Source organism: Mya arenaria, chromosome 12 (genome assembly GCF_026914265.1).
Source record: "Mya arenaria isolate MELC-2E11 chromosome 12, ASM2691426v1".
Taxonomy (NCBI): domain Eukaryota; kingdom Metazoa; phylum Mollusca; class Bivalvia; order Myida; family Myidae; genus Mya; species Mya arenaria.
This window is the reverse complement of record NC_069133.1, coordinates 16461095-16477205: the sequence shown is the minus strand read 5'-3', so window position 1 is coordinate 16477205 and position 16111 is coordinate 16461095. Positions and strand designations below refer to the sequence as shown.

Below are 16111 nucleotides of genomic sequence, written 5' to 3'. Positions count from 1 at the left end.
ATGTCGGAAAACACATGGCTTAGAAAGGCTAGTTGGTTTTCAATCTGCTTTATTTGTTCAGGTTTTTATGGCCGATGATCTGAGCTATTTGATAAGACTGGACTCCTTTATCGTTCAGCTTTTGGACAAGCCTTTCTGAGCATTATTGTTAAAAAGACAAATGAAATGTTGAACTGATGCTGGTAAACAATTGAAGAAAATTGGTAAAATTCAAAATGCTTGTACATGTACGCGGTTAGAGTTTGTAGGAAGAACTGATCTTTCAACTCTATTACTAGCACATGTGGCCAAGTAAATATTCAACCGATACCTACCAAGCGGGTTAATTGTAACAGTATGTTCCATGAAATAGTTCATACATAAATTGGTAAGTTTGTTCTTTTTTAATAGTCATAATCAATCGCAAAAACGTTTGTTTTATTAAAACTATTGCATAATTTGATTTTGACAATTCTATACGATTCGGTCAATGTGTATAATACTGCACTACAGACGACAACAAACATGTACTTGTTACATACATGTACTTTCCAAGTCAAGGGAAGCAAATCTTATAAAGGATGGTAAAAATAGCCCCGAGTTGTCTGTACAGAGTGGAATGATCAAATGTTATCATTTCACTCGAGCCAGAGTGGAATGATCAAGTTATCATTCACCAATATTTTTCATTCTTTCACCAATATGCATGAACTAAACAATGCACTTTATTAAGGCTGAAACTCCCTTTTTTGTACGTGATATTCAGGCGCTTTTTTCCTAAGTGCTCGGGTAGCAATCGGGGTGCGGAATCACGTGACTTTAAAGGGGTTCTCACACGGTTATCCACGGATCACAACCGATGTAAACCAACAAGTAATTGACGTATATTTCTAAATAACTTTTTTGAAATAAAAGATATGAACATATTTCTAAGCCTATAATTAAAAGACTACGATTTTTTCTGCTTATACACGTGTGTAATATTTAAGATTTCTTTGTATTTTTAATGATTCAATCCTTGGCCAAAATTTCAACTTGACGGAATTTTGTAGAACGTTGCAACGTTGAAAATTTGGCCAAGGATTGCATCATTAAAATACATTTAGAAATTAACGTCACTTACTTGCCACGGACCGCTTACATCACTTGTGACCCGTGGGGACTATTGTGAGAACCCCTTTGACGTCACGTGATTTCTCACTCTGGTAATGCAATGCACAGAACCTCGAAATTTGGCACTAATTGGTACATAGACTATTGTTTCTCTGACGTTGCACATGTGTGTAAAGTTTTGTTCATGCATAAGGTTATACAATATAATTGTTTTAACGGATATGTTTGCACTAGCGGATTAAGAGGGGGAGGGCACACCGGGCGCGCGCCCCCTCTAAAATCGTCCAAGTTCACTTTTATATCAATCTAGAAAAAGAAAAAGTGATAAAATACACCACAAAGCACCATTTCCGACTACAAATTGTTAAAATTTTCTTATGAAAGTAACCTAAAATCTCCATGTAAAATACTTTCGGTTCTGAGGGAAGGGCGCATGTCAAAAGTTGCGCCCCTAAGTACCACCCCCTCTAACGTCGATTCCCGGAACCGTCCCTGGTTTTTACGTTTCAACATGTGTCCAAAGTGTTTCTTTTGACTTCCCTTATAAAACAATGGAAACCACAGGGTCAGGCCAAAACCGTCAAACGTTCAAACAAATACCCCGTCTTGGGGCTCAAGGGTATGACCACACAGACCGGAGACGAGACACATACCAGCAATAGACAGCCTTAGCATACATCACGCTATCTCTTAGTATAGTATATGTTGTTGCTTAACCTCTTTTAAACAGGTTAGCGAATCTCAAGTTCATTGGCGGCGCCTTAAGCTTGTCCGAACTTTTATCAACAATAGCTAGGACACCCGCGCTATGTTTCATATAAAATGCAATCGGAACACCTCGGCCAGTATCCAACATTAATTGAAGCTTGCCGGAGATGGCCGAGTTTTTACGATTGATTTAAAATGGTGAAGAAATCGTAAAGTTATCTTTGTTTAAAGTTTCCATTTGAAGCAAAATGTTGCATTCCGACGTAGCATTTATGACGTAATTTATCACGTGATACACACACACTGCACTTGTTTAACAGCATGAAATGATAAGCTTTCGGCAACCAAGAACACGTATTAATTTCAATCAGAACACCTCGGTCATTATCTAACATATATCCCGAAGCTTGCCGGAGATTGCCGAGTTGTTACGATTGGTATTATTATTACATTTCAGGGCTAAACGGAAACGTCGGTCAGTGGTCTGACTGGTCCGAGTGTAAAGGTGCTGTTGGAGAGGAGTGTGTCAAGACCCGCAGACGGACATGCACCCCTAAACGGAACAATCCATGCGGTTGTCGTGATGTCCAACCCAGGCAGCGGCGAACCATACCAGTTAAAGGTTAGATAGGTTTAGAAATTAACTTTTCAATAAATTATTAAAAAGGCTCGAAATTTGAAATTGAGAAATACTAGTAGTAAGTTTGGGTAAAAAAGTTTTCCTCGGCCCCGTTTCTATACGATATCTTAGTAGTTCACCTTACGCTGCTTAAAGCTGCACCATCACAGATTGAACGTTTTGACAACTTTTTTATTTTTTGTCCTGGAACAAGCCAATTTTTGCGAAAGTCCATGCAAACGAATTATATCAGACTGCTGACAAAAAAATTATATCGCAGATTTTTATATTTAAGTTCAGAAATTGTTTTAAGCATTTTACAACGGTTTAAGCCATAAAACATTATTTTTCGAACAGAAATATGAAAATCTGCGATCTGATCTTTTGTCAGCAGTCTTATATCACTGGTTTGCAGATATTTACGCAAAATGTGCTCATTCCAAGACAAAAAAATAAAAAGTTGTCAAAACGGTAGATCTGTGAGAGTGCAGCTTTAAAGTGACACTCTTATATAAAATGAATTTTTACACTTGTATCACAAACATACATTTTGAGTGATAAACCTTTCAATACTTACTAAATAACGCGCTTATGGAAAATATTAAATTCTATAAGATTGTAACCGAGTATTGAATAGCTGAAAACACAAAAATATTAAATGATTGGTGAGTGCTAAACGATTTACTGTGATCTACTATCGTCTCATAAGGTAGAAATACCGTGTTTTCTGCGCCTTTCTTTCAAATTCGGTATCCTTCACCAGAACCATTGTTTTCGACATTTATTAATCCTTTTAAGTATATTAAAACAATTGTATTAATTGTGGTAAATCGTATTTGGTAGTAAGAGTGCATCTTTAAGCTGTTAAGAGTGTCTAGGTACACCCGTAAAGTTCCGGGGTGAGTCTTTGCCGTTTTTTGTATTAATTAATTTATTAATAATTTGAATATGAAACAAAATGTACTGATAATTAAAATTGTTATGCTTTTCAGAACCCAAATGGAATGGTCTGAAAGGTAAAAATTCAGGGGCTGATCCAGGAGTTGTCATTAGAGGGGGCGTAATTCAGGGACTGATCCAGGAATCGACATTTAAGGGGGCGTAATTCAGGGGCTGATCCAGGAGTTGACATAAGAGGGGGCGTAATTTAGGGGCTGGTCCAGGAATCGACATTAAAGGGGGCGAAATTCAGGGGCTGATCTGGGAGTTGTCATTAGAGGGGGCGAAATTCAGGGGCTGATCTGGGAGTTGTCATTAGAGGGGGCGTAATTTATGGGCTGATCCGGGAGTAGTCATTAGAGGGGGCGTAATTTAGGGGCTGATCCGGGAGGTGTCATTAGAGGGGGCGTAATTTAGGGGCATAACCGCTGGTGAATTTTCTATTTCGATCATAACAGGCTGAATCATCAAATAAATAATAAAAACGAGGGTCGTTCGGCAAGTTCGCCGAAAACGGCCTATCAACTTGCGTCACGTGTGTTGTCATGGATATCAGGAATATATCGTACATGTCTTAACATGGGTAAAACAAAAAACAGTCGAACCCCGTTGGCTCGAACTCGCTTGGCTCGAATTCCTTGTTGGCTCGAACATTTTTTTTTTAAACTGATGTAAACAATCCCGCTTGGCTCGAACTTTCCGAGGCTCGATGTATTTTCACCGGTCCCTTGAAGTTAGAGCCAACGGGGTTCGACTGTATTCAAAATGTATATATAATTGGTGTCATATCAAGACATGCATTATCATTTATTCATCTGTAAATATCGCTTCATCCGTAAAGGTTATGAACACATTTGATCAAAAGTAATGTCGATAGAGTGATAGTAAGTCCGATTAGAATACAACCTACATTCTCAGCCATTGGAATTGCCGATAAGCATTTGTTACGTGTTAGGCTTAATGCACCGGCCAATTTTAACCACGCCCCCCAGGTCCGGAGAAAAGCGGGAACTTTCGGTCCGGCCAAGCCCGGGTAAAATCACCGCCCTGGCCGAACTGATAGTATAATCCCCGCCAAATGCCCCCATTCCACAGGGACCCTACGTAAAGCCCATTCCCCGCTATATTTGGCGCGAAGACAAATCAACGCATTTTTCACCCGGCACTGCGGGGCCACCGGGAAGGCAAAACACGGCCCATTTCCCCGGCTTGCCCCGGTATACCCTCAGAGGGGGGCGTGGTTACAATTGGCTGAGGCATACTCATTAAGAATTTCAACTTTCGCGGGTGTTTTAAGGTCCGCCTACTGCCACTCATCCAATACACATACATCATTCAGATCTTACTTTATGTCATCTAACTATTACCAAGCAATAGCGACTTTTATGTATTAAATGTGTTTTTCAGTAACCTTTCATCAATACCATGATGTGCCGAGAACAAAACAAGATGCGCTGCAGCTGGGATGGGTGAAAAAGGATGTTGGTGCTGATTGCCAAGGTAACCATTCTGACATTTTTAGATTTATCTTACTTAACTTATTTGTGTTTCTTGTCCAACAATAAAGCAAAACACAAGCTGGTATGCAATCATTTTATATAATAAATTAACTTAACGTTAACTTTTATCACTAGAAACAGGTGCTTTTTGTCATGTTAAAACACAGTTACTCGAATTTTGGAAATTAAACGTTATTACTGACAATTCCATCCACAAACTGTTCATTAATTGTGCAATATAAAATGTCTTGACTACTTGATACTGGTAGGTTTACATGATGCAAGTGAGGAAACATGTCATCTAAAGCTGCACTCTCACAGATGAACACCGTTTTGAAAACTTTTTTAATTTTTGTTTTGAAATGAGCTATTTTTTCGTTAATGTCTTAGAACCAGTCATGTAAGACTGCTGACAAAGGATCAGACCGCAGTTTTTATACTTACGTTCAAAAATTGATGTTTTATGCCAAAAAAACTCATTTTTCTTTAAGCGTTAGTAACGGTTTCAGCCACAAAACTTCAATCTTTGAACAATCGAAACGAAAGTTCTTAGGCTTTAGTTTTTAAATTGAAATTACTACGCGATATTCTTGCAGCGTAGTTAATATAACGAATTCTGACATTTTTAGTAAACCGTCCATATACATCCGACGCTGTATTTGATGGAAAATGGCCGAGATGCTCCGATTGTGGAAGCAAGGCTAGTTAATTATGATTAACAAACTATCGACCGCACTCGTGTACAAATGGACATAAATATTACTTTAGGCACATATTTCAACGGTGAGCGTTTCTGGAAGGACAGCGACCTGGCCGTGATTCTCCTGTACGATGTGAATGGTTTCATAGCTGGCATACAGACCGCGGTGAGTGCGTTTTCTGGCATAATGCAAAGGACGCGTTTCGTAAAGTGACATTTTTATTTAAAAGCAACACATACACATGTATAACAAAAATGAAGTTTGAGTTATAAACCCTTAACTACTAACTAAATAATAGATTTGTGGAAAATATTAATTACTGATTACAAAATTGTAACAGTGTAGTTAATAGATTAAAACGCACATATATGAAATGTCTAGTCCTCAAAGATTTACAGTGATCAACTATCGTCTCATAAGGTAGAAATACCGTGTTTTCTGCACCTTTCTTTCAAATTGAACACGGTTTCATTCAAAAGAACCATTGTTTTCGATATCTTTTCATACTTTTCGATAAAATAAAATCAGTATTAATCAGTGCGGGTAATCGACCTGCACCGTACCATTGAAAATGTAAATAAAAACCGGCCATCTTGGATGTAAATCAAGTTTATTCTAAAATCGGTGAAATAGTTAAAAACATACCTTTTCACATCCTAGATGGCCGGTTTTTGTTTACATTTGAAATGGTACGTTGCAGGTCGATTACCCGCCCTGTTAATCGCGGTACATTTTATTTTGGAGTAATAGTGCATTTTTAAGATAATTCCAAGTTAGGCTTGCACTCATGGTAATTTGATTTAGTAATCAGGGTAGCAAGATTTGAAAGTTTCAAGTTTTAAGAATTACTCAATATAATTAAATATAGCCGATGTTATCAATCTAGTGAAACCAAGTTTAATAAGCATATCAAACTTCCCCAATGATTTATCATTTAAATATGGTAGTTAAAATTTTATTAAACGTTTGAGTGACATTAATCCAAGCCGTTATTTTTTTTTCAGTTTGATAAAAACTACAGTTCGAACCCGAATGATTATCCGTCACCGCAACTGCAGAATCATCCATTGGTAGAAGAGGGTGGAAATTATCATACCACCGCATACTTTATTCCATCAGGTAGACACATATAGATACAACAGATACAAATTATTTAACTATATATGTTATACAGTCGCATGGATAGGTGAGCCGTTAAACTAGAGCAGCACATACACGCATTTCTAATGATACGACACCATGAATTCCGTGTGTGAAATGTGGGGGTCTTTAAACTCTGACGCCATAAAACAAGTACAGTATGCGTACGCATTTTGGTATGCTAACCGAGATAAAATAGATAAATAGAAAATATCGGACCGGGGAAGAACGCGGTAAAAGTAAGTATCTGTACTGCGTCACCGAAGAGAACAACTAACATAGGTAAAATCACGCAAGTTAACACACGCAGAAATGTTTACTTTAAAATGATTTATTGAGAAATAAATTGAAAACAAACATGAGTGTTTACTTTTTTACAAAAGGGACGCTACTCACAAAAACTCGAGGTGAGTCAGCACTTTAACTGGATTGAGTTATAACGGCAACGGAAAATCGGGAAAGGAGGTAAATATCAATTAATCGTTGTTCATGATTTTAATGTTTCGATATTTTACAAAACATTTTGTTGTATCTTACTGTTTTTAAAAAATAATAAAAGAATGTGCATAACGCAAAGTAGCATTATTGTCACTATCAAATCTTTTCAAATGTGCGAAGGTGTGAAAAACACCCGCTGTCTGTCATTAGAAAAAACATCAATAGCAATGCATGTTGTACTTGAGGATGGAAGTGTATCTGATGATGTTAAAACTGTACTTATAAAATGGCAAAAAAGATTTCAGTAAGTTACTAAACGTTGAACATGATGTACACATGAATGAAACGAATATGGAAAATTTACCAAATGCTGTTAATTCTGACCTTGATGTTGGTATAAGTATTAATGAAATTGTCAAAGCTGTTGGGAATGCTAACCGATGTAAAGCAGCAGGTGTTGACTGTATACCATCCGAAACTCTGAAAAATGAAACTGCTATTATAGTTCTACATAGTCTTTTTAATGTATGTTTTCATACTGGAATAATACCGAAGCTTTGGTCCCGAAGTATTATAAACCCGATTCCTAAATCTAGTTGTAAAAATCCAAATGACCCCCTCTCCTATAGAGGCATTACACTAGCTCCTAGTATGTACAAAATGAATACCAGCATATTGAATGAACGTATTGTAAAATGGGCTGATGAAAATGATCAAATTGCTGATGAGCAAAACGGCTTCCGAAAGAAACGTAGTACAATAGATAATATCTCGAGTTTGACAAATCTTGTTGACACAAGAAAGAAAAATAAGCAATCTACTTTTTGTGCTTTTATTGATTTTAGTAAAGCGTTCGACTCGGTCAACAGAAATTTGCTTTGGAAAAAAATTGGAAAATATTGGCATGACAACCAAAATGCTCTCAGCAGTGAAATCCCTGTATCACGATATTTCATCCTGTGTCCGAATCAATGGCCACTATACAGAATGGTTTAGCATAAATACTGGCCTGCGACAGGGCTGTTCTTTGTCAACAGTACTTTTCAGTTTATACTTAAATGACTTGACATTAATGCTTAAAAGTTTGGGAAAAGGTATAGAAATAGGCAATGAAAAATTGTGTATACTACTATATGCAGATGACATTGTTCTTATAGCAGAGAATGCAAATGACAAGCCATGTTATCAACTTTAAATTCTTGGTGCAATTCAAACGATATGAATGTTAACACTATGAAGAGCAATGTTGTACATTTAGACCAAATTCAGTGAAACGTTCTGACTATGTTTTTAAATGTGGAACATCCACTATAGAATATTCAGACAGATATGTATATCTTGGTGTAACACTCATAGAACATATAGACTTTAATATAACCGCTAAAATTGTTGTCCAAAGTGCTGGTCGTGCCTTGGGACTTCTCATCGCTAAGTTTAAAAACAATGGTGGTTTTCCATTTGACGTGTATTCAAAGCTCTATTACTCCTGTGTAGTGCCTATAATAACATATGGGGCTGCTGTTTGGGGATTAAGGTCTTTTTCATGTATAAATGCAATACATCACAGAGCAATGAGGTTTTTCCTAGGCACAGGCAAATATACCCCTAATGCTGCAGTTTATGGAGATATGGGTTGGAAACCAATCATTGTTGACCAATGGAAATCAGTCTGTAATCATTGGAATAGATGTCTTAGATATGATGTATCAAGAATTAACAAGAAAGTATTTGATTGGGCTGCAGTAAAAGGAAATAATAGATGTAGAAATTGGGCATTTGCTGTAAAGGATAAATTGTTGTTTCTGAATCTGAATTCATAGTTCCAGCTACCATTTTCATATAGTAAATTTGTTTCAGATCTGACAGATGCAATGTTTAAAAAACATGTTGAGTTATGGAAGAATGATGTGAATATAAATTTTAGAAAACTTAGAACATATAAATTGTATAAGCACTCATATGAAACTGAACTGTATTGTAAACTGAGTTTTTCTTTTCCACAGAGATCTGCTCTAGCTAAGTTTAGATGCGGGGTTGCACCCCTGAGTATTGAAACAGGTCGTTATCAGAATATTCCAGAAATGGAAAGGGTATGCCCCTTCTGTACTGATGTTGTCGAGTCTGAAAAACATGTTATTCTACATTGTCCAACATACAATGAGCATAGAAAGTTACTCATTGATAAATGTAAAACGTTAGTTTCAAACTATGGTAGTTTAAATGATGATGATAAGTTCATACTTATATTCACCCATCCAGATTTAACTAGAACATTAGCCAAAACCTGTCATGAGATTTTAACCGTTAGAAACAATATGTTGTATAGCAAAAATATGTAAGCTAGTCAGTTCTGAATATGTATACAGTTATCATGATAGTCATATTTATGATGCCTGAGTACTCATTCAGCTCTTTATTAGTATTTTAATAATATCAGATGTTTTAAAAATGAAACATGTCTTTGTATTTTATAATTTTCAACCTTTTTATATAATGGTAGGATGAGTCAGTTAATCTGTTCGCTCCTAACCTAGTTAGAGGTGATACATGGTTTATTAAAATATTACTTACCAGAGCTTATTTAAAGCACCAAAGATACAGCTGTTACATTTTATGAACAGAACAGAACAGAACAGAACAGATTTTATTTCAACTTATGCATAAAGCATCTCGTTACAGTATTCGTACAAAGAAAAGACAAATGTCATAATATGTGATCAACGTGTATAAGATGGTACTTTTAGATAATAGAGTAAACAATAAACTGTAGATATCATATTGTTATATGGAGAATGTTAACAATGTATCAATAAGCTAAATTATAGTAATATAATGTAATTGATTCCACAAAATAATAGCTAAATAGTGGAAATGTAAATGGTGATAAAGGTGGTTACTCATTTATATCATTAATGATTGTATTACGTCTATCGTTAGCAAATAATAAGTATTTACAAAGATTAACAATAGTTGCTTTACAAGAACAGTTGAGTACTAGAAATTCAATAAACTTATACATATTTGGTCTAATTCTAAAATATCGTTTAATGTACTGTATCCTTAGATCGTTATAACGACTACAACTTAAAACAAAATGAAATTCGTCTTCAATGTCCTGTGCATCACACAATAAACATATTCTCTCGTTTCTTTGAAGTATATTTGCCCCATATCTTCCGGTTTCAATACGTAAACAATGGGCTGACACACGTAATTTGGTAAGATATTTTCTATATGTCTTATTATATAGCAAATTTAAATAACTGGCGATTTCAAACTTATCATGTAGGTGTAAAAATACAGTATTAAGTTTTGTACTGTTAGTAATATCCGCGCGCCACTTCTGTAAAAAAGTATCAGTAAGGCGCTGTTTAAATAGCGGAACAAATGTTATAACATTATAATTCCATGGGTTGCACCAGACATCATAAAATCCATATCCCTCTAGTAATGTTTTAACATTATATGCCCAGTTTTTGCGTCCAAGTTCACACGACTGAAGGGATTTACGATAAAGGGATGTAAGCAATATATTATTGGAATCTTGTGCCTTGAACCAGTACTTAATTATTTTTAAATATCGGGTAATATATAATGGATAGCGTCCTAATTCACCATAGACTGCTGCTGTGCACGTTGTTTGCTTGACACCAAGTAGGAATTTACAATATTTAAGGTGTATTCTTTCCAGGTCCTTGGACTTCGTAAACCCCCATATCGGACATGCATAATTAAGAATAGACCCGACAAAGGAATCAAATAGTTGTAACGCTATTTTAGGTGGGACATCGTATTTACTTATATTTCTGGTTAATACGTTCATCGCCTTTAGTGCTTTACCCACTACATACTGGTTGTTTAAAACAAATGATCCCGTATAGTTAAAAACAACACCCAAATAATTAAAATCGTCGACTATCTCCAGGGGTTCATTATTATAGTACCAAGTTTCGTTGGGTCTTGTTGGGCCTCTCTTTCGAAATACTACCACTTTAGTTTTGACAGTATTAACTTGTAAACCCCAAGTGTGACAGTATTCATATAATTTGTTTAAACTAGTTTGTAGGTCCTCTGGAGAGTTACCAAATATGACCATATCATCAGCAAATAGCAATATCATAATACATAAATCATGTAGTGACAATCCACTCCCAATATCGGATTGTAAATATAATTCCAGGTCTTCTAAGAACAACGCAAATAATATCGGTGAATTATTTAGGCCCTGTTTTAGGCCGATTGAAATGTCGAAAAAGTCAGAGAAGGAATTGCAATGTTTTACACATGATTTGACCACAGATTACATTGCTCTGAATATCCGAAGTATTTTCCCGTCAAGTCTCATATTAAAAAGCTTATACCAAAGAGCATTCCTATAAACAGAATCGAATGCCTTTTTAAGGTCAATAAACGCACAAGGTAACCTCATCTTCGAACAAAGTGTGTCTTCAATAAGATTATGAAGGACAAATATTGCATCTTCTGTGCTGGACCCTTTTCTAAACCCAAATTGTGCGTCTGATAACAGATTATTGTCTTCGAACCAAGTTTCAGCTCGTTTGGTTAAAATACTAGTAAATATTTTGCCCAGGTTACTGACAAGAGTCATGCCCCTGTAATTATTGGTGTCATTCATATCCCCTTTCTTATATATTGGGACAATATAGCCATATGACCAGGACAACGGAAAGTGACCACTATCTAGTACGACATTCAACAAATCGGTTAAATGACCAACCAATATATCTATAGTTTCAATAAAAAACTCGTTTAATAGATTGTCGATAGGGCATGCCGATTTATTCCGCTTAAGGCCCTTAACTGCCGATCTCACTTCTTCTGCCGTTAAAGGAGAGTTTAATTCTTCAAATTTGGGATCGCCAATATTAAAATCGGAATTATTAACAAATTCATCTATTTCGTCAATCTGTGTTGCGCGTATGTCATTAAACAAACCGGAAAAATATTACTTGAAACTATCCGTATCGATATTACCAGTACTGTTATTATTCCTAGATTTAAAATGATTCCAGAAATCTTTCGTTTATTTCTCAAGTCATACAATTCCTTCGCCTTACGGGTTTTATACGCTCGCTTTTTTCTTTTTGATAAGCGTTTTATAAGCGCGTTTATGCTCGTTTAACGATGCTCTATTATACTCCGACTTATTAAGATTAAAATTCTTTAATGCGTCCGTATATACTTGTTTGGCAATATAACAATCATGGTCGAACCATTTACTTTGCATGTGGCGACTTTTAATACCATTGCTCTGCGTATATTCTTTTTTAAAGTATGGCTCCGCGCTTTTAAGTATTGTAGATGAGAAATCATCAACTAATTTATCTACGTCGCGGTGTTGAGTAAAATCCGCGTCATGGAATATATTATTAATATTATTTAGGCTCGCTATGAGATCCCGTCTAAAAATATTTTTTGTGTTCCTCGCACCATTTAAAGTATGTCCGCTTTTCATCGGTCCCATCACGCCTATCATCATTGACCGTCCGTGTATGTACTTTAATATCAAACGCAATCGGTGCATGGTCACTAAATATATTAAACGGGTTTATATCGAACTGATTTAACAATGTAAAATCAATTTCTCTACATACCAGGTAGTCGATAGTAGTGCAAGTATTATGGCTTAAATATGTGTATGCCCCTTTGTTATTGTCATTACTTAATCTCCCGTTGACAATGCGCGTATTGGTGGCCTTGCAAAAATCAAGCATGCGAATCCCCCTTGTATTACATACTTTATCTTGGGAGGCCCTTCCCGTAAATATATCTGGTAAATAATCATGATCGTCTAAATCTGACACCAAGTTATCATGTAAAATGCTGTCAGGCCTTTCACCCACCCTACAATTCCAATCGCCTGCTAAAAATATATTCCCTAGATTTTCAAAATGAAATATATCATCACTCAAAATATCAAATAGGTTAGCGTCAAATATTGCATTAATTGGTGAGTCATCTGACCACAAATATAAACCACATAAGTATATATCATTATCAAGTGAAAAATAATATTTATCAATTTTCATCCAAATAAGTGTGTCAAAATGGTTTCTGACAATAGACACTCCTTGACTAATAGCACTTTTGACATATATTACTAAACCACCATTGTGTCTCTTTGCATTTTTGTGTTTTACCTTTCTATAGAAATTATAACTCTCATAACCCTCTAATGTAATATTTGAATTAGAATTGGTCCATGAATATGTTCTTCTCGCTTTTAAGACTTCTTTTAGACACCTAGTGTCACGTTTAAATGACTCAACCTACTTTTTAGTGTATTATTGTGTCTAAGTATACACTGTTATATATTGTATTCATATGTGTTGTTTGAAGCAATTTGCACACTGTGAAATGTTATGTAAAAGTTTTATAGTCTCTTGTAATTCTATAATAGAATGGCCGCATATATATCCTGTTTTGTACATACTATGTTTTAACTGATTTAAATATATGTGGATGAGACTTTAATAAATAAATAAATAAATATCAATAGAACGAACTATTGAGATGGTAATACCGTATGGTTGTTTGTTCGCACTTTACCCGTCGTGCCTTCCGCTGGCAAGGATAATTACCGACACGCATTAATTATGCCTGACATGCTTTAATCCGCGCAGCGACAAGCCTTATCAAAACAATCATCAGTTTTGACAATACACAGTTTTGCAACGGTTGCAACGGTTGACTGTCATTCAAAAGGCATGTGGAACTATTGCAACGGTTGCAACGGTTGACTGTCATTCAGAAGGCGTGTGGAACTATTGCAACGGTTGCAACGGTTGACTGTCAGTCAGAAGGCGTGTCGGAACTATTGCAAAGGTTGCAACGGTTGACTGTCAGTCAGAAGGCGTGTCGGAACTATTGCAACGGTTGCAACGGTTGACTGTCAGTCAGAAGGCGTGTCCGGACTATTACAGCATTTGTATAAGTCTTATAATATGCGTGAATGTTCTCAAAATGTCAAGACTTATATCATTGTTGTGTACACTAAATTACCGAAATACGACGATAATTATCAAAATACACAAGACAGTTATCGAAATATGCCTTACATACATTTTTTTTACTTCAATATATGTTATAAATACTTTACCAACCTCAATTTTTCGGCTCAGATTTTGACATTTTTTCGCTGCGTCCTATCTTATATATAAAGGGTTTTTACCCATTTTTTCATTATTTTTTTTGCCTGCGTCCTATCTATGCTAGCGTCCTATACATGATATAATACGGAAGTAGATAACATTAAAGCCTATCGATTTGTTTTTCAGACAAAATATGCTCTACGGGCCGTACATTGGCCGAATTTAACCAACAAGGTACCGGTACAGGGTTATGGGTGCAAAACGGAACCAGCCCAAGCAGCACTGTGCAGATCCCGATGACAATCGAACAGGTTCGATCCAGTGAATGGACAGAGGCAACATGTTTCAAAGCCATGGGTTAGTTTTCATTTGTTGTTTTAACAGTGTTAAAGAATCGAACGTTGGACTACGTTATTGTTAGGAAACGGTGGTAGATTTCTACATTGGCTGATTATTGCACATCGTCAATAGGACATTTTGTGCTAGTCTGATTTTCGTGGAAAAATCTTTGTGCCAAACCATTAACCATTGCCAATATTCAGAATTTGTTCAAGATATTTAAATGCGCCAAGCGTTTGCGTTTGCTCCGCGGCGCTTTTGATACTTTAACCTTTTTTTCACCTTTTGATAACCGTACTTTAGGTGAATTAATTTGCAAGGATAAACATATTTCCTTCGCTTCATGATGTACTGTGTTGATTAAGAAGTTAATTCACGTAGGAATTCTTTTCCAGATTGTATTGAAAATACGTTCTTGCAACATCAGAAGTCCTATGTCCAAACAAATGAATGTTGTTTATGTCAAAATGACCCAAACTATTTAATAATCGATGTCTTGAGACTTTTAAATAAAACTATACGAATAAAAAATATACATAGTATGTGACTAAACTTCATTTTTTGCTTACAAATATGCAAATTGTTTTCTGTAAATGTAATGATTCATCACAAACAAAACATTTTTGCGTCTGAATACCAACGCTTTTCAAATAAAATTATATCATTTTATGTTAATCAAAACCTCCTTTTGTAAAATCTGCGCAGGTCACATATACAGTTAAACTTGAACGAAAGGATTCATTTTCTATGCTTGTTCAAGATAAAACCTAAATAGACATTTTTAAAGTATTATCTTTTGGTTCCCACTCAAACACACTCTACCATTTAGATGTTTCCTTAAATCCTCTTCATTGAAATAGCTGCTTGTTAAATATATTATATTTACCATAGAACGTCTTCTGTACATTTGTACAATGGTTATTTTTCAGGAACACATTTCTTGTACAGGATGAGTGTGGACATGGACTGTGATGACTTCTTCCCCATGTTTCTTCTATACAATGGCGGTGTTCTCGATGGATTTGGCTGGGGTTATGGGATTAACCTACAAACATCGAGTCGCTTTGAACATCCTACTCCGTTTGTCTTTCCAGTAATGTTGCTTTTGGTCTAAGCGTTATTGATTTTATGAAAATACACAACTAGCACAGAATATACGTATATCGTAGAAAAAAGCGAACAAACTGAGAAAATTGTTTAAATATAATATTTAAGGATCGCAATTTTTCTTGCGTTTATTCTGCATGAACTAGTAAGGCACGCGAGCAAATTCCGTGAAATTGCCCTACTGCATTCATACAGAATAAACACAAGAAAAAAAATTCAATCATTTTTTGATACTGATGTTTACTTTTAAATAGATATTTATTGCGATTAAACATTGGCAGTATCTTCTGCAATTGAGTATTTGTTCTTAGAAAAATGTAACGGTATAAAAGAATAGCTGATTCTTGTAACATCGTATATCATTGGTTAAATGACTTCGTGCTAATCCAATAGGAGCGCAATAATGAAATGAATAAT

General features: G+C 35.6%; 1 protein-coding gene across 1 annotated transcript; it reads left to right on the top strand.

The window, feature by feature from the left end:
- Window positions 1-15701, top strand: LOC128210500 (uncharacterized). Its single transcript, XM_052914848.1, has 7 exons — window positions 1-31; window positions 2258-2422; window positions 4766-4858; window positions 5626-5723; window positions 6563-6677; window positions 14435-14605; window positions 15517-15701. Exons 1-7 carry the CDS (start codon window positions 1-3, stop codon window positions 15699-15701), a joined length of 858 nt encoding a protein of 285 aa, XP_052770808.1.
- The last annotated feature ends 410 nt before the right edge of the window (window positions 15702-16111 follow it).

Bases quoted from the DNA above. Each gene is read 5' to 3' on its own strand.
- LOC128210500 (XM_052914848.1), top strand. From the start codon at position 1: ATGTCGGAAAACACATGGCTTAGAAAGGCTA. The intron at 2,423-4,765 runs GTTAGATAGGTT...TGTGTTTTTCAG, and splicing joins GCGAACCATACCAGTTAAAG to TAACCTTTCATCAATACCAT. The intron at 5,724-6,562 runs GTGAGTGCGTTT...TTTTTTTTTCAG, and splicing joins TAGCTGGCATACAGACCGCG to TTTGATAAAAACTACAGTTC.